Genomic DNA, 22351 nt, shown 5'->3' with positions numbered 1-22351 from the left:
AATACAGCATGCTGCACCATAAAATGAAAGCCACAATAAAATGAATAAATACACAGTACTTCTGGGTACAGTCTGAAGATCTGAAAATAAATATTACTTTCCAACAGTGTAAAAACATCTGAAATAATGAAAGTCCTAATCTCAAGATTTACTACATTCTTTGAATTATCCAGATTGTGTTTTTCCAGCAATCTCCTTCCTCCTAGTGAGTTGCACAATATTATTCCACTTTTATGGACATGTAATGTGGATAGCACAAGCCTAAGGAGAGCTGAGTGCTTGGCTGATCTGCTTGGGTGTGTATAGTACTTCATTGTTCACTCTTGTGCTGCTGTGCCCTGTCATTCCATATTGCCAACAGAAGTGAAATCTATAGCACACCTGGGCTTTAGGCCTCATGTTCATTTGGATCTACTTTGTCTAGTCACAGAATTTCCACATAATCTCTTTTACTTAAATTACAATTGTTCAGCCTATTATGTTTCCTAGCAGGTTCGTTATTATGGTGCCCATACACTTATGAGATTATCGGTACTATCCTTCGATTTCGACCACATCTGTGAGAGAAATCGAAGGATTGTATGCACATTCTAGTACCTTTCGACGCGATGCGCGGGCACGTCGGTTGAATATCGCATCTCAAGATATTATGTGCTGCACATAATATTTATCGAATCGCAGTGCGATCGCATGTGTTTCTAGAAACACATGCTATATATCGCACTGCAATGTGCGATGAGCACCCGCCGGGAGCGGCCACAGGCCACTCCCACTCGGCGGTGACGTGCCCATCACGTGATTACCATGCGATCTATCGCATGGTAATCTTTTTGGCAGTTCAGGTGCGATTTCATCGCACCTGAACTGCCGGTGCGATGCCCCGTGATATCGCGTCGCGGGGCATCGCACAAGTGTATGGGCACCATAACAGTCACTGTATTATGGGGTGTATTCATGAAGCACTGTGATAAGAGTTGAGGAGTGAGCCTGTGGAGAAGTTGCCCATGGCAACCAATCAGCTGCTCTGTACAATTGTATAATATGCAAATTATAAATGTTACTTTAATACTGATTGGTTGCCATGGGCAGCTTCTCCACTGGCTCACTTCTCCACACTTTTCACTACTTCATGAATAGACCCTTTACTTTCATAATCAGCTATTCTACTTTACCTGTGCCAGTTGTTTGTATCTTACAGTATGTAAATTTAGTTTCATGACTAAAAATAACATTTAAAAAAAAATTCCTGATTTATTTTTCTTCTCAGTTATGAGGCAGGATGTAATGAAGTCCGAGTTCGACGGCAGTGCGGGATGCTGGCCGAACGCTGACTGTTTTTTTAAAGGGGCAATTGTGTACAAGGCATGGTTTAGCCTTGTACATGATTGCCCCTATAAAAAAAGTCAGTGTTTAGCCGCCATCCCGCACGGCTGCTGAACTCGGACTTAGTTACATCTTGGCCATAAAGTGTTGTATTTCTTATACACACGTGATAAATATTACGTATTGGAATAATTTTGGGGAAATATTTTTGAGGAAGCCATCACTTCATCTTAAACTGTACCTGTCATCTGCACAGTGGCAGCCTATTATGTTTCAGAGCAGGTTCGTTGCACAATGGCCGCCAGTCCATTGGCTGAATTCAACCCTTTGTTTCACAAAGAGCCAGTGAAATAATTGACACACAACGCGTAGTGGTAGCCATTTTGTATGTTCAACCAGTTGCCACATTGAGACACAAAGCACCTCAGCTATATAGGGTTACATTTGCAAGATGACTGCTAGGTTTTGGGTCTTAAATATATCACTTAATCCTTGTAAATAAGCAGGCTGAATTCTTAATGATGATTAGTTTGGCCAATGAAGTGGCTACGTCCAATGAAGGCAGAGTATTGGTTTAACACACAAAATAGTAGCCTGTGTGTATGTGGTAGGTGCACCTAAGTGTAACATTAGCTGAGCATTAGTGCAGAATGATTTCCTCTCAGTAGGGGGCACTACCTCTGCATGAAAAACAGAAGTAAATATAATTTCAGCAGGGGTCATATTATTTAAAAGAACCATTAAGAACAAACATAACAGTCTCGGCTTTGTTTCTATGGCTGGATTACTCAGAAATGCAGTTTTCACGCATTGTATGTCAAAAGTTAATCCCACATTATTTCTGTAGAAGAATTCCTCTTCGTTCTATACCTGCATTGAGAAGGGGTTTAATTACTGAGCAGTGACAGAAAACCAAAATGTAATAATGTTAATTTGTATTAGCAGGAAGCTGAGATGACAGATATAGATCTGGTAAATAATCATGCGTGAACAGGGCAGTGAGTGTCATTAAAATTCTAGTATTGTTGCAGCAATTTTGTGCTTCATAAAGTGCCTATCATTTGGACAGTACATAAGAGAGCATTTTAGTGTAATTCAGTAGAAAGAAAAAAAAGATTAATTATTGAGGCAGTCAGAAGCCTACAATAATAGCCCACAATGCTCTCTCCTGTAATAATGTGTGTATTTAAAAAAATAAAATAAAAAAATTACTGTCTCCATATTATTAGTTTGTTTTAGTGTAAAATAATTACCAGGACCCAGGCTGGCACTTTTATGTTAGTTGTTTCTAAGTGGTATACATTTCTAGAAAGTATATCACACTTAATAACTGAATGATGTTCTTGGTTGGGTGGTTTCAATAATTATTTGTTTGGGCATTTGTAAAAGATAATAATACAAGAACCTAAATGTTAGGACAAAAATAAATTCATAGATTTTTTTTTATATATCCATGCAAATAGTAACCCCAAAATAAACACAATTCTGCAGTGTTTTATCATGGCGGCTTACAAATCGCACCGATATAGCCATAGGAAACAGCCAGACGCTCTGGCAGGCCATTATTGAACTGAGCAATATGTAATGTCATTTTCCTCAACTGGTCCACAAAGGAACAGAAAAGTCTCAGATCAGTGCAGATCAGGCATCTGGTCTACGTTGCAAAACTAGAACCTGGAATAAAAACCTTAAACAAATTGAAGATGAAGATACTGGTCTAAAATGGTATAAAATTACCATCATTAGGTAGTGCAGCAGGAGGTGCCTGTTGGAAAAAGACACCTCCAGCCAGCATCTGCAAGCCGAGTGCTGCATCCAAAGACGCGGCATTGGATCACCATCGCAACCACTGGTCATGATTGTCATAGTTCTTGGACGTCTGTGTATGCCAAACTTTACTCTGATTGGCCGTGGGAAGTACCCTTCTGAGTCCAGGAATTCTGGGCTTGGCACGTCTACAAAACATTGTATTGTAGAACGGTCCGGGTCACCACCCCCAAATGCTGCCACATCTCAATCATGTGGTGGCTAAGGGGGGTTGCGAGCGATCATGCATAGTATGGGTCCTGTGCAATCACAGTGCACCCTCCATTACAGCTGTACATAAACCATGGGGTTTACGTACAAATCCTGAATCAGGCCCACAGTTTCCATGTGCTCTGCTGGTGCATCCTATAAAATCATATTCCCATACTGTATTCACACTGTATCACCTCCTAACCCTTGCTAGCATCCATTGACCATTATCCAATTTTATTGGAAACACCCTTTCAATAAATTTAAAGCTCTAAAAAAAAAAAAAAAAGTGCTAAGGGGCAGATGTAACTATCAAGCCTTGGAGAGCTATATCCAAGCTTTGATACACCTGCCCCTAAGAGTGAGATTTATCAAATTCTGAGGAGAGATAAAGTGGATAGAGATAAAGTACCAACCAATCAGCTCCTGTCATTATTCAAACACAGCCTGTAACATGGCAGTTAGGAGCTTGCTGGCTGTTACTTTATCTACATCCACTTTATCTCTCTCCAAAGCTTAGGGGGTCATTCAGACTCGAACGAGGCCGCGCGTGTGTATGCAGTGGCTGCATTTGTATGGCCTGCTTATGCGCATTGACCGTAGTGTGCAACCTTACACATTGCAGGTCCATCCCGGAAGGATGGGGCCATAGTGTGATTGACAGCGGTGGGCATTCGCAGGGCGGCAACGCGGCATTGGTGGAGCGTGGCGGGCCAAATAGGGGTGTTCCAGGAGCGTTTTCAGGTATCTGCATGACGTCACATGCAGCCGCTCCAATTTAAAAAATGGTGCCAGGCAGCGCTGCCAGGGGTTAACCTTAGTTCGATGCGCCCGCAATTTAATTGTGGATGCATCGTAAGGCGGCACTACACATGTTGGGTGGCCTTGCCCTGTGCTGGGCGGCCCCCAGCATGTGAGGAGAAGGACGCAGATCAGGCTATGCAGCGATCTGCATCCATCTTTAAATAAGGTCCTTAGTATATAGACTCAAAAGTACCAACCGGTCAGCTCCTAACTGTAACATGGCATTTAGTAGCTGTTTGGTTCATACTTTATCTCTCTCTAAACTTTGATAAATCTTCACCTAAGACCTGCATCAAAGAAAATGTTAAGGGACGCAGAGGGTTATTTGAAGACATTGTTTAGAGGTGCAAATCTGCAATGTAAACCGTAGCATTTAGTGAATTTAGTGCAGCTTTGAATATAAAATAGTATAAAAACATCAAAAACTGCAAATACATCTGATCACTGGGAATAGACTGTAGACATGATTACTGATATAAGCAAACCTTTCCAAATGTATCAATTTTTGCTGGGGGGGAAAAAAAAACAACACCACCCGGCTCTCCTCCATAGTGGAACATTGTTTGATCATCTTCTAAGTACATTAGGCAAATTAAATGAATAGAATTTGATATCAGACACTATAATGACATATAAAACATATAAAACAGTAGTGCCGCCAGTATGAATGGCCTAAGTAACTGGGACAGGAGGTGCTGGAGAGAACGTGCACCGGTGCTTCATATCTCTCTGGTAATGAAGTATAGCTCCATGTACAGGTCCTGTGCCTTACCTGGAGGTGGTGCCTGCATGCTGTGCCCCCGTCCTCTTCTCTAGTGACTGAACTTTCTGTGCTTCAGCTACAAAGCTTAGTGAGCAGATTACAGAGAATTTCAAGTGCTTTTCCGTGGACAGGGGCTTTCAGAGTGTGAGGTCACAAAATCCTTGTTACATCGTCACGCCGTCCATACCCAATATCCTGCAGCCCATGTTGTATAGATTTGAATAATTTACAATATTTTAATATTACTCTTTTATTACTTTATTTTAAAGATATTACTTTGAAGGTGATTTGTATCATTAAAATGTTAACCCTACTAGTACCCCTAGTGATCTCATTGTCGCTGCAGCTCAGTGCTGGAAAACTATGCGGTCTGTTTGTGACATCCAGCCATATCTCTGCCGTAATAAACTCATAATGATCTACCGCCGCTATTAATCATGCCGAAGCGTCTCAGGAAGCCCAGGCTAAAATCCTGCACCTAAGCCATGAACATAGGGGGTCATTCCGAGTTGATCGCTAGCTGCATTTGTTCGCTGTGCAGCGATGAGGCAAAAAAATGGCACTTCTGCGCATGCATATGCGGCGCAATGCGCACGCGCGACGTACTATTACAATGAACGATGTCGTTTCACACAGGTTCTAGCAAAGCTTTTCAGTTGCACTGCTGGCCGCAGAGTGATTGACATGAAGTGGGCGTTTCTGGGTGGCAACTGACTGTTTTCAGGGAGTATTCGCAAAAACGCAGGTGTGCCAGGAAAAATGCAGGTGTGGCTGGTCGAACACAGGGCGTGTTTGTGACATCAAAACAGGAACTGAACAGTCTGAAGTGATCGCAAGCGCTGAGTAGGTCAGAAGCTACTCTGAAACTGCACAAAACAACTTTGTAGCCGCTCTGCGATCCTTTCGTTCGCACTTCTGCTAAGCTAAAATACACTCCCAGTGGGCGGCGGCATAACGTTTGCACGGCTGCTAAAAACTGCTAGTGAGCGATCAACTCGGAATGACCCCCATAGTTATTCGGCCCAATGGGCATCCAGCGAATACTCCCCAGGTTCGCTGGTCCTCATTGCTGGGTAACAATAAAACCATCCTGACTGAGGGGGTCTATTCATGAAGCAGTGAAAAATTTGGAGAAATGAGCCAGTGGAGAAGTTGCCCATGACAACCAATCAGCAATGAAGTTACATTTATGATTTTCATACTATAAAATTATACAGAGCAGCTGATTGGGCAACTTCTCCACTGGCTCACTTCTCCACTCTTTTCACTGCAGTCTTCATAGAGGAAACTGAAGAAGAATACAGTAACATCAACCTCTTGTTAAAATGCGAGAAGCAGAGACAGAGCGTTTCTCTGGTGTACTGAGATGCGACTTACCTTCTTGCTTCATAACAGACCCCAAGGTCTGTCCGTAGGGCTTCAACTGATATCAATAGAAGTGCTAGCGGTGGATTTCGGAGGGCTCTACACTACAGGGAACACTAGCACAAATATGAGGCTAGTATTGAGGATAAAATGTACAGCCTTTAACCAATTATGCCAATTACACCACAGCCTTTGTTGTCACCAGCACCATCTTTCTGAAAATATCACCCTAAAGATGGCACAGGTGGCAGGTTACATAGGAGGACCCGCAGCCACTGGCGTATCTATAATGGGTGCAGTGTGTGTGGTGCATACGGGCCCCTGGGTCCAGAGGGGGCCCACACTGCACACACTGCACTCATTTCTTCTATACTTACCTTTCCAACGTCCATCGGCGACTGTAGCCGTCACCACCGCTGCTAGCACACCGAGCTCTAGAGACTCTGGCACAGTGCCAGAGACTACAGCGCATGCGCAGGACTCCAGAAGAATGGAGCGACGGCCTTCTTCGGAGTTCTGCGCATGCGCTGTAGACTCTGGCACTGTGCCAGAGTCTCATCGCTGAGAGCGCTAGCTGAGAGCGCTAGCTGAGAGCGCTAGCAGCGGCGGTGACGGCTACAGGAAAGGAGGGGGCCCACACACGGAGTCTGCACACGGGTCCCCTCCTCTCTAGAAACGCCGCTGCCCGCAGCACACCATTCAGTGGGGTCTGCACCCATTCTAGATATGCCACTGCTAGTCAGCTGTCTTTAGAGATAAGAGAAAACTCAGCATCAGTCTACCCCCTGTAAAATATAAGACCAATCCGAATTCCATTCTTCTGTAAGCCTGTAGCCAGAAGTACCTTTATGTACAACTGACTAATGACGTTTCATGTATAATGCTGACTACACTCAGGCCAATCCTTCCTCAGCCCAAGTGCCCTGCAACAGAATGTGAGTTTGGTGACCTATGTAGGTGGCCTAAATAAGTGAGACTGGCAGCTAACAGAGTAGCAGAAAGAAAAGGAATTATCTGCGGACAAGTACTAAGGGAAGTGCGTGTTTGTGGGAATGTGTACAGTAATGCCAATTAATTGTTACAAAAAAATTATACTTTTAGTGTCAATCTTATTTTTATATAGCATCTTATACTATTGGGTAAATGTACTAAGAATCGTGTTTGGTCACGTTTAAACACGCTATGCATCCCTCAAACACACCTCGTGTTTTTTTAAACTAAACACTCCAATGTACAAAGACTCGTGTCTGACAGAATCGTGTTTTCCGATGGTGTATGCAATTGCATTGCCTCGGGCGAGTTTTCTCAAAACATCCCCATAAATGCAAGTAAACACACGTGAACATGATCGTGATCAGGGCTTGTAGAACCTGGGCAAAACAATTCACTGGTGCCACTAGCCAACCATTCACGGGAATAAATGAAAAAACACAAAAACACCAAAAAAGTATAAATTACCACTCCTGCAGTCACCATCTCTCCGCATGCTTCCATACAGTGGCTGTCAGCACTCTGATTGGTGGACAACTCGAGCCATCCACCAATCAAAATGATGACAGCTATTCACTGTCTGGCTGCAGACTGGGAGGCAGGTAGAGAATGCTGCCTGGATACATCAGAGCGGCCTGGCAGAATTCGCTACCTGCCTCCTAAGAAGCTCTGGAGGCACAGGCCAGTCCACCCCTGCTTGAAGACCCCTAGAGTCGTGGGGCTCCAGGCAGATGCCCTGTGTGCCTATACGTTAAGATGTCCTTGTCTTCATTATACATTTTTTTTTCTACTGTCAGTCTTTCTTTGTGTGTGTCTGTAGAATGTGTGGCGTGGATAGTGGATGTGTGTGTTTGTGTGTATACTTTCCCAGTGTTTAGTGTTTGTGGTGGGAGGGTGGTTGTGAGGGGATAGGCAGGGAGAAAGTAAGGTGGAGGAGGTGGCTGCTGATAAGCTCCTAATTACTTCAGATGAGGACAGTGATGACATGGCCCACGAACGGGGGAAAGACCAAGACTAGGCAAAATGTGAAATTCACATTTGCTGAGAACATGGCCCTGGTACAAGAGCTACAGTACTGAAGGCGCACTAGTTGCTTTTGGGTATAAGGCTGCTAGCCCATCTGAAGGAAGCACATCTACACAAATACCCCAGTCACAGCACCACCCAGACGAACATTGCAAGTACCCCGCTGTGGGAAAGGGGCATCTAGGGGAAAGCTGTGAAAGTTGTGTTAAACAAAAATAGCATTAGTGTTATTGTTAGATTGTGTTACAAATGTGGAACAATATTTTCAAAGATTTATTTACACAATCATTTTGTTGAGTCCCTTTTTATGGGACAAAATGTTCAGAGAAATGTACACTTTTTTGACCATAACTACTTTGCTAAAAATGTTTTTTGTTTATTGTGTGTAAATTCTATGTGGCAACAACTGTGTCTATTCATCATATTAAAGTTATATGTTTGACTTTAGCTTAAAACACATAAAAACACAAGCAAACCCGCTGCAGAGAAGGTAATCTATTTAAAAAGTACATTTTGGGGTGAGTGGAGTGCCGGCGGAACCCGCTCAGCAAAGGGATGCAAAGCAGGTAGGCACCAGGAAGGTGAGGTGCTCTACCTGCTCTGCATCCCTGTGCTGTGCGCTATTGCTGTCAGCTGCTGCTGCGCCTGTAACACTGCGGCAGACAGCGGAGCCGGCAGCATGAGGAGCGGCTCTCCTAGCCCACCCATGCTGCTGATGTTTCAGTGCAGTGGCGCCAGCGGGAGGGGAGTTGGAAGGGTCTGACATAACAATGAGCAAGTGATGGTTCCGGGAGCAGAGAGCTTCTGTTACGGTAGATGCTAGATCCAAGTGGCCTAAGGGACCTTTTACATCAGGGCGAGGAGCCACGACACAAGGGGGAGGAGCTAGAGCCAACCCTTCTGTTACTGCTAATTGCAGTACTGCCAGGAGCCACTAGATGTCCCCATCTCCACCTGCCTGAAGGAACAATAGACAGGGAGACAGCCCGCTACCCTGTGAGTGTGTAGATGAAGTTCAACTGAGTGAGTTTGTTTTTCTGTAATTATCCCTGTTTGTCTATCTATCTATCTATCTATCTATCTATCTATCTATCTATCTATCTATTCTATCTATATCTGCCTATATCAAGCAATCTCTGTATGCTGTATGTCAGGGTGGATATATATATGTATATATATATATATATACACACACACACACACACACACACACACACACACACACACACACACACACACACACACACACACATAGTCCATAGGTCGGGTGGCACTCAGAGATTGGACATTGGTGAATGTAAAAAACACTGCAGGGTGTGTTTAATCAAATGGTGACATTTTGGGGACTTGTCCCCTTCTTCAGACAAAAATACAGTGCAAAGTGTGACAATAAATACAAAAGATAATGAGCAATAACTTACCCCCTCCTGTTCCTCCCCCAGTGTGGTCCGTGATCCCGTCGGCTTGTATTTATTGTCACACTTTGCACTTTTTTTTTGTCTGAAGACGGGGACAAGTCCCCAAAACGTCACCATTTGATTAAACACACTCTGCGGGTTTTTTTTGCATTCACCAATGTCCAGTCTCTGAGTGCCACCCGCTCTATGGACTGCATGTGTGTGGGAGCCATCACCCACTAGGAGGGCACCAGAGCCAGTAATTGACTGACCGGAGTGCCACTGGAACTGAGCTAACACTGCTGATCTGCTGGAGGGTCACACATCTATATATCTATATGAACCTTTGTTAGACCTGTGTATTTGAACTTGTCAGTCAAGCATTTGAACCACAAGGCCCAATCTAATTTTCACCTATATATCCCACTGATGTGTGGGTGGTATTCAAGTATCCTGAATGCCTATTTGTTATTTCATTGACACACTATCAATATTTATCAAGCATTCGAGATATACCCCTGATGAAGTCTTTGAGCAAGACAAAACGCGTTGGGTTTTTCTATTTATCACACCAATCTCCAAACTTGCTATAAGGAGAAGGAGGAGTCTGTAAAAGTTATTCTACTTGTCCTCTGTATAATTGTTTGGTGTCATTTGTCAAGGATGGATACTTAATTCTCTGTACCATTGCTTGTGTTTTTATGTTTTAATAAATTTTATATGGAACATGTTAATGTGATTTTTATGCTCTAAAATATTGAGCAAATATATATTTATACATGTCTAGAGATTCCTGCTGAATCCTATTTACTATTGGGAGGAAGTACACCCCAAGGGCGCCTATTCCTACATATTTCTATTTTTAGTCCCTCCTAACAAGGGACTTAGCGGAATTTGGGCAGCCATATTTAATTCCCAATTACCTTGTTGTGTAAAAGCGCAGAGGGAGAGTATTTGTTTTGTATATATATATATATATATATATATACACACACACACACACACACACACACACACACACACACACACACACACACACACACACACACACTCCATAGGTCTGGTGGCACTCAGAGACTGGACATTGGTGAATGTAAAAAACCCTGCAGGGTGTGTTTAATCAAATGGTGACATTTTGGGGACTTGTCCCCCTCTTCAGACAAAAATACAGTGCAAAGTGTGACAATAAATACAAAAGATAATGAGCAATAACTTACCCCCTCCTGTTCCTCCCCCAGTGTAGTCCGTGATCCCGTCGGCTTGTATTTATTGTCACACTTTGCACTTTTTTTTGTCTGAAGAAGGGGACAAGTCCCCAAAACGTCACCATTTGATTAAACACACTCTGCAGGTTTTTTTGCATTCACCATTGTCCAGTCTCTGAGTGCCACCCGCTCTATGGACTGCATGTGTGTGGGAGCCATCACCCACTAGGAGGGCACCAGAGCCAGTAATTGACTGACCGGAGTGCCGTGGCTTATTGCATATGTGTATTTATGTTTTAGTGATGAGCGGGTTCGGATCCTCGGGATCCGAACCCGCCCGAACTTCACCTTTTTTTTCACGGGTCCGAGCGACTCGGATCCTCCCGCCTTGCTCGGTTAACCCGAGCGCGCCCGAACGTCATCATCCCGCTGTCGGATTCTCGCGAGATTCGGATTCTATATAAGGAGCCGCGCGTCGCCGCCATTTTCACACGTGCATTGAGATTGATAGGGAGAGGACGTGGCTGGCGTCCTCTCCGTTATAGTAGAAAAAGACTGAGTATAAAGACTGAGTGACTTACTTATAATTGTGGGGAGGATTGGGGACGGGGAGCAGCTGTTAAGGAGTACAGTGCAGGGTTTTGATTATACCACCAGTGAGTTTAATCCTTTGTTTGTTTCTCTGCCTGAAAAAAAAACCGCTCCACCATATCTGTGCTCACTCAGTGTGCTGCACTGCTGCATGATATATCTGTGCTGAGTGCACTGCTCACACTGCCTAATTGTGGGGACTGGGGAGCAGTTATAGCAGGAGTACAGTGCACAGTTTTGCTGACAGTGACCACCAGTCCAGTATACGTTTGTCTGCCTGAAAAACACTCCTGTCTGTGGTGGCTTTTTTCTTCTTCATACTAGTTTAGCAGTCTGCTGACAGTGTCCACCAGGTCCGTTATTATTTATTATACAGTATATTATATTTATTTTATATATATCTAGCAGGACGGTAGGCCACGGCTGTACCTACCTCTGTGTCGTCAGTGCACTCGTCATCCATAAGTAATATAATACTATACTATCCATCCATCTACATTGTATACCTGTGGTGGCTTTTTTTTTCTTCATACTAGTTTAGCAGTCTGCTGACAGTGTCCACCAGGTCCGTTATACAGTATATTATATATATAAGCAGTACGGTAGGCCACGGCTGTACCTACCTCTGTGTCGTCAGTGCACTCGTCGTCCATAAGTAATATAATACTATACTATCCATCCATCTACATTGTATACCTGTGGTGGCTTTTTTTTTCTTCATACTAGTTTAGCAGTCTGCTGACAGTATCCACCAGGTCCATTATACAGTATATTATATATATATAAGCAGTACGGTAGGCCACGGCTGTACCTACCTCTGTGTCGTCAGTGCACTCGTCGTCCATAAGTAATATAATACTATACTATCCATCCATCTACATTGTATACCTGTGGTGGCTTTTTTTTTCTTCATACTAGTTTAGCAGTCTGCTGACAGTGTCCACCAGGTCCGTTATTATATTATACAGTATATTATATATATATAAGCAGTACGGTAGGCCACGGCTGTACCTACCTCTGTGTCGTCAGTGCACTCGTCGTCCATAAGTAATATAATACTATACTATCCATCCATCTACATTGTATACCTGTGGTGGCTTTTTTTTTCTTCATACTAGTTTAGCAGTCTGCTGACAGTGTCCACCAGGTCCGTTATACAGTATATTATATATATAAGCAGTACGGTAGGCCACAGCTGTACCTACCTCTGTGTCGTCAGTGCACTCGTCGTCCATAAGTAATATAATACTATACTATCCATCCATCTACATTGTATACCTGTGGTGGCTTTTAGTTGTGCGCATTAAAATATGGAGAACAAAAATGTGGAGGTTAAAAAAATAGGGAAAGATCAAGATCCACTTCCACCTCGTGCTGAAGCTGCTGCCACTAGTCATGGCCGAGACGATGAAATGCCATCAACGTCGTCTGCCAAGGCCGATGCCCAATGTCATAGTACAGAGCATGTAAAATCCAAAACACAAAAGATCAGTAAAATGACCCAAAAATCAAAATTAAAAGCGTCTGAGGAGAAGCGTAAACTTGCCAATATGCCATTTACGACACGGAGTGGCAAGGAATGGCTGAGGCCCTGGCCTATGTCATGGCTAGTGGTTCAGCTTCACATGAGGATGGAAGCACTCATCCTCTCGCTAGAAAAAAGAAAATACTTAAGCTGGCAAAAGCACAGCAAAGAACTGTGCGTTCTTCGAAATCACAAATCCCCAAGGAGAGTCCAATTGTGTCGGTTGCGATGCCTGACCTTCCCAACACTGGACGGGAAGAGCTTGCGCCTTCCACCATTTGCACGCCCCCTGCAAGTGCGCCTCTTTTTTTCTTTGCGTCATGTGCTGTTTGAGGAGTATTTTTTTGAAGGGCCATCCTGCCTGACACTGCAGTGCCACTCCTAGATGGGCCAGGTGTTTGTGTCGGCCACTAGGGTCGCTTAGCTTAGTCACACAGCTACCTCATTGCGCCTCTTTTTTTCTTTGCGTCATGTGCTGTTTGGGGAGTATTTTTTTGAAGGGCCATCCTGCGTGACACTGCAGTGCCACTCCTAGATGGGCCAGGTGTTTGTGTCGGCCACTAGGGTCGCTTAGCTTAGTCACACAGCTACCTCATTGCGCCTCTTTTTTTCTTTGCGTCATGTGCTGTTTGGGGAGTATTTTTTTGAAGGGCCATCCTGCCTGACACTGCAGTGCCACTCCTAGATGGGCCAGGTGTTTGTGTCGGCCACTTGGGTCGCTTAGCTTAGTCACACAGCTACCTCATTGCGCCTCTTTTTTTCTTTGCGCCATGTGCTGTTTGGGGAGTATTTCTTTGAAGGGCCATCCTGCCTGACACTGCAGTGCCACTCCTAGATGGGCCAGGTGTTTGTGTCGGCCACTAGGGTCGCTTAGCTTAGTCACACAGCTACCTCATTGCGCCTCTTTTTTTCTTTGCGTCATGTGCTGTTTGGGGAGTATTTTTTTCAAGGGCCATCCTGCGTGACACTGCAGTGCCACTCCTAGATGGGCCAGGTGTTTGTGTCGGCCACTAGGGTCGCTTAGCTTAGCCATCCAGCGACCTCGGTGCAAATTTTAGGACTAAAAATAATATTGTGAGGTGTGAGGTGTTCAGAATAGACTGGAAATGAGTGTAAATTATGGTTATTGAGGTTAATAATACTATGGGATCAAAATGACCCCCAAATTCTATGATTTAAGCTGTTTTTTAGGGTTTTTTGAAAAAAAAACCCCGAATCCAAAACACAACCGAATCCGACAAAAAAAATTCGGTGAGGTTTTGCCAAAACGCGTTCGAACCCAAAACACGGCCGCGGAACCGAACCCAAAACCAAAACACAAAACTCGAAAAATTTCCGGTGCACATCACTAGTATGTGTGTGTGTGTATATATATATATCTCCAAACTGTGTATAAAAGTAGTTGCACGGTGCCCTCCGATGTAAATATCGAGTAGGTTGCTATGGCGGCTGCACTAATGGTCATGTAAGAAACGTGCTATAAATTGCTTCTACGTTTCGGTTTTATAAAAAAAATAATTGTCAGGAATTGTGACTTTTTTTAATAAAACCAAAACGTAGAAGCAATTTATAGCACGTTTCTTGTATGACCGTGAGTGCCGCCGCCATTGCAACCTACTATATTGGTACTATTGTGTGGCCACGCTCCACCTGTTTTTTGCGCCTTCTGCGCACACTGTCCTTTTGTTATGTATGTGAGGGAGGGCGCAAATTTATAGTTTGCAGGGGGGCGCCGAACACCTTTGCACCGGCCCTGGGTGAGTGTCCTCCGTTTACAGGAGTGTTTGCAAACATGATTTTTGGTACATTAGAGTGGTGCATTGTTTTCTATTTAAAGTATTTTCGAGTTGTTGGATGGTGTATTTAGTAGTATTTGGGTTTTCAGACGTGCTGCGAATAGAATCATGTTTGTTCATCCATGTTTAGCATTAGTACATCTCCGTGTTTTGAAAATTGGTCAAATACGCCCAAGAATGCATTCTCAACCAAATATGATTCTTAGTACATATACCCCTATGTTAGTAAGCAACTCTCTTTGATTCAAACATACTACACTGTCATTATAAGTACCTTTTAAGTAAAAAGAAATTGTCCATTGCAATTTATTATCTTTCCTTCTTCTGAAATCTCCTGCCAACAGTGTGAGACCATTATTTTAGTTGATGCCAGTTACAGTCACCTACTATTGTTCCTAGAACGCGTCACTTACTAGTTCTGCTGAGGTTATAAGGCTCATTGTCATAGTTGAGCCTTCCTCCTTCATCTGTATCCGAGTGCTCATCCCGGCTATAATGCTTCTCATTTTCACTGCTCCTGTCCCGACTGGATAAGGACCTTCTCCGCCGCCTCTTTCTTCTGTAACTCCTGGGAGCCGGGACCCCGATGTAAATAGAGTGATAGTCTGCAGAGAGAATAGCAGTCAGCCTCAATAATCACCAGTATCAATTCCCACAAACCAAACACCCTTCTCTGCTCTTACCCTCATCCTCATATCTCTTCCTGGGTGTGATATCATCATCCATTATAGCCTAAAAACCTGAAAGTGAAAGCACAGGAGGTTAATGCTTGATTGTTATGATAGCAAATAAATTCTTATACTATGTCAAAGTGGCTGCTATGTAGTAGATTCATTAGCTTTATTTCCCTTATCTTCAAGTGTGGAAAGCTACATAAACTTTTACATATGAGTATATACAGTATTTTAGGTTATTTAACCAAACTTATGTAATAGACATAGTAGCCTTTTAAGTAGCACCTAAACTACAAACCAGAAGTCTGGGACTTCTAAAGATGAGCATCATCTGATACAGTGGCTGAGGGTTCGGTAAGCTTTACCACCGCTCGGGATCCCGGCAGTCAGGAGACCGTTGCCGGGATCCCGACAGCCAGAATGCCAGTAGGGAATGCAGCAGGTTCCCTTGCTGGCTCGCTGTGCTCGCCACGCATTGGGCTTGGTGGCGAGCTTAGCTCGCCACACTATTCCCCCAAGGTGGTGGCGTGGACCACCACCCAAGTAGAAATACTGCACCACGGTTGGGATTCCGACCACCGGCATTTCACAGGCTATCGGGATTCCGGCGTCAGCATCCTAAATGCCGGGATCCCGACGGCCAGTAAATTATCCGCATCCGGTGGCTGAGAGTAGCAATATGCATGTCACAATTTCATGGATGTTCCTGACACAGTATTTGTATGTGAGTTGAGTGCACTCTTATAGGCCTATTTAGAAAACCCCCCCATTGATTAGAGACAATATAAAATCACTTATCACTGTTATTTATTAATATAATATTAACATGTAGGGGAATTCAAGTAGCCATGGTAAATTACCATTGCTAACTGAGGGGGGGGGGGGGGGGGGGGGTAATTCAATTGTTGGGGATTTTGTTCCACATACCCAGAGGCAGGAGAAACAAAATCTGCAATAAGTGGCATTTTTTCACAATGCAATTGCAAAAATACAGGGATCTGGGATAAGTTCCCGGATCTCTGTGTTTCATAGGAAAATGTAGACATTGGGCAAAAAAATCATGAAAAAGTATGTTTTGTTGGCTGTAAAATTTACTGTAGCTAACGTGCTAATGTAGCTAATGTGGCGGGAGCAGTAACTCATACATTAATGCTTTGCTGGTACAGTACAGGGTTAGCTGCTTTGTGTAAGCAGTAGCACAGACTAAATTCCACTTATAAAAAAAAAAATTGGTAAAGCTACTTATGGTTAAAAAAAGGTTTATTATAATAATATAGGATTTTTTTTTCATTTTTTTTCCTTTTATCACCATCCTCATAAAGAGTACAGTTGTACCTGTACTGCTACAATCCTTGTTAAATAGGGGCATATGGGATCCTTTCTTTGCTGCCACTTCCTAGGTGTAACCTATTCATAGTGTGAAGCCCTTGGGTCTGGCAGTATCACCCATTTTCACTGGATTTAGGACTCTTCGGGGTATATTTACTTGAGTGCAGGTTTTTAGAAGATGTTGCCCATAGCACCCAATCAGATTTTACTTAGCATTTATCTATTACCTTCTAGAAGTTAATAGCTAGAATCTGATAGGTTGCTAAGGGCAACATCTCTGCTTCTAAAAACCTGCACTTTAGTAAATATACCCCTTCACCCATTAATAGAGACATATATTGCAATTTGCAATATGTAAGTATTCGGAGGAAAAACAAGAGTTTTGGAACAATTACCCTTTGTACAGCAGTGCGCGTTGTCTACATGAGAGTGCTGACTGATTTTGGGTTTGTTTTCTGGCTGGCTGCCTCCATATGGATGCACAGAATAGTGGTGACATCACATTAGAGATCTGATTTCAGAACAGGAATTTGTCTACTAGTAAACTGACTGCTAGAGAAAACTATAACTTTTCCTTGTTGGAACAAGAACAGCAAATAAAGTGATAGTGGATGAGGGGATGATAACACTGACCACACACATTCATTCTGGAGAAAAGATATCATTGTACCCACGCAGAGATCCCAGCACTGGAACTGGCCATTTTGAGGCACATGAATACTTCAAAAACACTCTTCACATCTCTTATATATAATAAATGCCATAAACATTTCTATATATCCGCACACTTTAAGGAGAGTTGTATCAATATATCTGCACACTTTAAGGAGAGTTGTATCAATGCTTTTGCTAGATAAACTGCAATTAGAGACCAATTACAATATTTACTTTGGTCTTTCTCCAAGACTTGATACATCTTTTACCACTAATATAAATGCTTACAGTTTAGACTAGCATCAATAAAATTGTCATTTAAAAAAAAAAAAAATTCCCTGTTTTCTGGAACACAAAGCTTGCTGTCTGAGAATGCAGTAATCAAGCCACAATATGGTGAAACGCGTGTCGGCTACAGGCTCTGGTCTGTGCACGGACCTGATCATTCATACAGCATCGGGTATTGTTCCCATTAATTTAATAAGTAACAATTTTTTGTATGCAAAATAGGCACAGCATGTACCAGGCTTATCCACTAGCAGGCTTTTTTCTGGACATTATGGGTAGATTTACTAAAGTGCAGATTTATAGAAGTGGAGATGTTGCCCATAGCAACCAACCAGATTCTAGCTATTTTCTTCTAGAAGGTGACAGATAAATGAATCTGACTGGTTGCTATGGGCAACATTCCCACTACTATAAACCCATACTTTAGTAAATATACCCCCAGGAATCTAGTCTCTGACTAAAGGCAATGTCACTGTTAAATACAGGCATTTGACATACTACACTTCACATGTACAACTACACAAATGTTTTTCTACCTTCGTGAAGAACTCTCATTGAAACCCATTTTTAACAAACCTCTGGTTAATCACATCAGAGGTTGTTAAAATAGGATTTTAATACCTACCGGTAAATCCTTTTCTCTTAGTCCGTAGAGGATGCTGGGGACTCCAAAAGGACCATGGGTATAGTCGGGATCCGCAGGAGACATGGGCACACTATAAGACTTTGAATGGGTGTGAACTGGCTCCTCCCACGATGCCCCTCCTCCAGACTTCAGTTAGAAAACTGTGCCCAGGGAGACGGACATTTCGAGGAAAGAATTTATTGTTTAAACACGGTGAGTGTCATACCAGCTCACACCTCGAACATGCCGCAGAACGTGGCATTCAATAGAACACCAGCTGACGGCATGGAAAAAAAATACAGCAATATGCTGGGCGAAAATATAACACAACCTGTGTGTAAACACGACCAATAATCACATACCGCATGCCATGGCATGAATAACAGCAGCAACAGACTTGACTGAAAAGAAACACCACATGAGTGTAACGACAACCAAGAGCTGAAGATACAGTACGCACTGGGACGGGCGCCCAGCATCCTCTACGGACTAAGAGAAAAGGATTTACCGGTATGTATTAAAATCCTATTTTCTCATACGTCCTAGAGGATGCTGGGGACTCCCAAAAGCACCATGGGGTTTATACCAAAGCTCCAGACCGGGCGGGAGAGTGCGGACGACTCTGCAGCACCGATTGAGCAAACATGAGGTCCTCATCAGCCAGGGTATCAAACTTGTAGAACTTAGCAAAAGTGTTTGAAACCGACCAAGTAGCTGCTCGGCAAAGATGAACTGCCGAAGACTCCTCGGGTATCTGCCCCAAGAAGAGCCCACCTTACTGGTGGAATGGGCCTTCACCAACTTCAGTACCGGCAATCCAGCCGTAGAATGAGCATGCCGAATCGTATCACAGATCCAGCGTGTAACAGTCTGCTTAGAAGCAGGGGCCCCACTATTGGTGGGAGCATACAGGATAAACAGAGCGTCTGTTTCCCCAATCTGAGCCGTTCTGGCGACATAAATATTCAAAGCTCTGACTACATCGAGAGACTTCGAATCAGCCAAGGCTTAAGTAGCCCCAGGCACCACAATAAGCTGGTTCCTGTGAAATGCAGAAACCACTTTTGGCAGAAATTGTTGCCGAGTTCTCAATTCCGCTCTATCCACATGGAAGATCAAATAGGGGCTCTTGTGAGACAAAGCCGCCAATTCCGACACCTGCCTTGCGGACGCCAAGGCCAATAGCATGACCACTTACCAAGTGAGAATTTTTTACCCAACCTTTCGTAAAGGTTCCAAACAGTGTGACATAAGAAACTGCAACACCACGTTAAGGTCCCATGGTGCCACTGGGGGCACAAATGGAGGTTGGATGTGCAGCACTCCTTTCACGAAAGTCTGAACTTCTGGAAAGGTGGACAATTCTTTTTGAAAGAAAATTGATAAGGCCGAAATCTGCACTTTAATGCACTTTAGGCCTGCCTCCACACCTGCTTGCAAAAAATGGAGAAAACGACCCAGCTGAAATTCCTCCGTAGGAGCCTTCTTGGATTCACACCAAGACACATACTTCCTCCAAATACGGTGGTAAAGCTTCGCCGTTACTTCTTTCCTAGCCTGAAGCAATGTGGGAATGATTTCACCGGCAATACCCTCTCGGGCTAGGATATGGCGTTCAACCGCCAAGCCGTCAAACACAGCCCCGGTAAGTATTGATACACGCCCGATCCTTGCTGTAACAGGTCCTCTTGTAGAGGAAGAGGCCAGGGATCTTCTATGAGTAAATCTTGAAGATCTGGATACCAAGCCCTCCTTGGCTAGACTGGAATAATAAGGATCGCCTGAACCTTTGTTTTTCTTATGTTTATCACCTTCGGAAAGAGTGAAAGTGGAGGGAACACATAGACCGACTGAAACACCCAAGGTGTCACGAGGGCGTCCACTGCTATTGCTTGAGTGTCCCTTGACCTGGAACAATATCCCTGAAGTTTCTTGTTGAGGCGAGACGCCATAATGTCTAATCGAGACTTGTCACTTCTGTGAAAATTTCTTGATGAAGACCCCACTCTCCTGGATGGAGATCGTGTCTGCTGAGGAAGTCTATTTCTCCGTTGTCTTCACCCGGAACGACGACCTCTAATAGAGCGTTTACATGCCTTTCCGCTCATCGGAAACTTTTGCGGCTTCTACCATTTCCGCTTTGTTCCTCGTTCCGCCCTGGCGGCTTACTTACGGCACTGCTGTTTAGTCGTCCGACAGAATTAAGACGGGCAGAACACGAAGAAGATGTTCCGTTGTAAATAGCTCTTAATTCAAGAAAGCTTATTGCAGACAAGCTTCCCGGCTTAACCTTTGTCCCTGGAAAGACTGCTCCCCAGCCTCGGAGACTTGTATCCATGGACACCAGGATCTAATCCTGGATCCCGAACCTTCGTCCCTCTAGGAGGTGAGAACTGTGAAGCCACCACAGGAGATATATCCTGGTCCTGGAAAATAGGATTATTTTCCGGTGCATGTGCAGGTAAGACCCGGACCACATGTCCAACTGGTCCCGCAAAAACAACTCTGGCATTTGACCTGCTCACCGAATGGCCTCGTAGGCCACAACCATCTTACAGGTTGGAGATCCCTGCCCTGAGAGATTCCATGTTGTAGTTCAATTTCTTGAGTAGAAATCTTTTTTGGGGATTGTTCTGACCGAGCTGTCCGGGCTCAGAAGCACGAAAAAGCTTGAATAACAGTTTTTTTTTTTTGACAGGGACAGCAGGCAGTGCCCGCCCTAGGCATAGGCAAACTAAGCAACTGCCTAGGGCATTTCGCATCAACAGAACGTATCGATGGGTTTACACTGTTGCAAATCTGATCCGACTCTGGATCATCAGATCTCTTTCCACAGGAAACAACAAACTCTTAACAGATCAGTATCTAATCTTATTCCCAACTCCGACCTCTGCGTCGTTGGGATCAACAGCGATTCTTTGTGTTGAAGAACTGTCAGAGAGAAACAACGAATTGTACCACTTGTTTCTTGACCTCACCGTAGTCAAGAGAGCGTCCCAGTACGGAAAAATAATGGCTCTTACTATAGAAGGAACACCATCATACTGCCATCACTCTGGTGAAATGGCAATGACAATCCTGAATAGCAAAATCAGGTAAGCTTAATGCGGATGACACCGCATTTAAACCCTCTTTTCTTCTTTTACAGGTTGGAGATCCCTGCCCTGAGAGATTCCATGTTGTAGTTCAATTTCTTGAGTAGAAATCTTTTTTTGGGATTGTTCTGACCGAGCTGTCCGGGCTCAGAAGCACGAAAAAGCTTGAATAACAGCTTTTTTTTTTTGACAGGGACAGCAGGCAGTGCCCGCCCTAGGCATAGGCAAACTAAGCAACTGCCTAGGGCATTTCGCATGCCTAGGGGCACAAGCAGCTACTGCTGATTAAAATGATATGCAGCATGCCTTTATTATGTGTGTAGCATTTTGTATGCAGATACAGCCACAGTCGCACACAGTATATAGGCATGCAGCATATCATTTTAATCAGAATCTGCTTGTGCATCCTAGCCACATAGCAATGCAAATAAGATGCATTTTCAACAAAAATAGGCACCTGCTGTTAGCAGAGTTGCCAGCTGACTCATGCCAGGCATCTCCTGCTGCATGATGCACTGAGGCAAGATTTATGAGGACACATCTGTATCCAAGCAGAGGCAGAGGTCACAGTCTTAGTGGCCATGTGAGTGCTGTGTTTGTGTGAGTGGGTTGGTTGTGTAATAGTGTTTGGCATATGTGTAAGGTGCAATAAGTGTGTCATGTGCATAAATGCATTAATAATGTGCGGCATATGTGTAAGGGGCACTTTGTGTGTCTTTATGTGTATAAGGGCATTAATAATGTTTGGCATATGTGTAAGGGACATTATGTGTAGAAGGGCATTAATAAAGGTTGGCATAATGTGTAAGGCGCATTATGTTTATAAGGACATTAATAATGTGTGTCATATATGTAAGGGGCATTACTGTGTAGTATTATGTGTAT

General features: G+C 43.7%; 1 protein-coding gene across 1 annotated transcript in view; it reads right to left on the bottom strand.

Annotated features, from left to right (window-relative positions):
• Positions 1-22351, bottom strand: part of SLC4A5 (solute carrier family 4 member 5) — a 176365-nt gene that overhangs the window by 96826 nt on the left and 57188 nt on the right. The window contains exons 2-3 of the mRNA XM_063932112.1: positions 15485-15541; positions 15215-15406 (exon numbers count right to left, since the gene is read on the bottom strand). Of these exons, the coding sequence (XP_063788182.1) occupies positions 15215-15406; positions 15485-15527 (235 nt within the window). The 5' untranslated portion in view covers positions 15528-15541. The remainder of the gene's footprint in view (positions 1-15214; positions 15407-15484; positions 15542-22351) is intronic.

Source organism: Pseudophryne corroboree, chromosome 6, assembly GCF_028390025.1.
Source record: "Pseudophryne corroboree isolate aPseCor3 chromosome 6, aPseCor3.hap2, whole genome shotgun sequence".
NCBI classification, from domain to species: Eukaryota; Metazoa; Chordata; class Amphibia; order Anura; family Myobatrachidae; genus Pseudophryne; species Pseudophryne corroboree.
The sequence above is the reverse complement of the archived record's forward strand: the minus strand, read 5'-3'. Positions and strand labels throughout refer to the sequence as shown.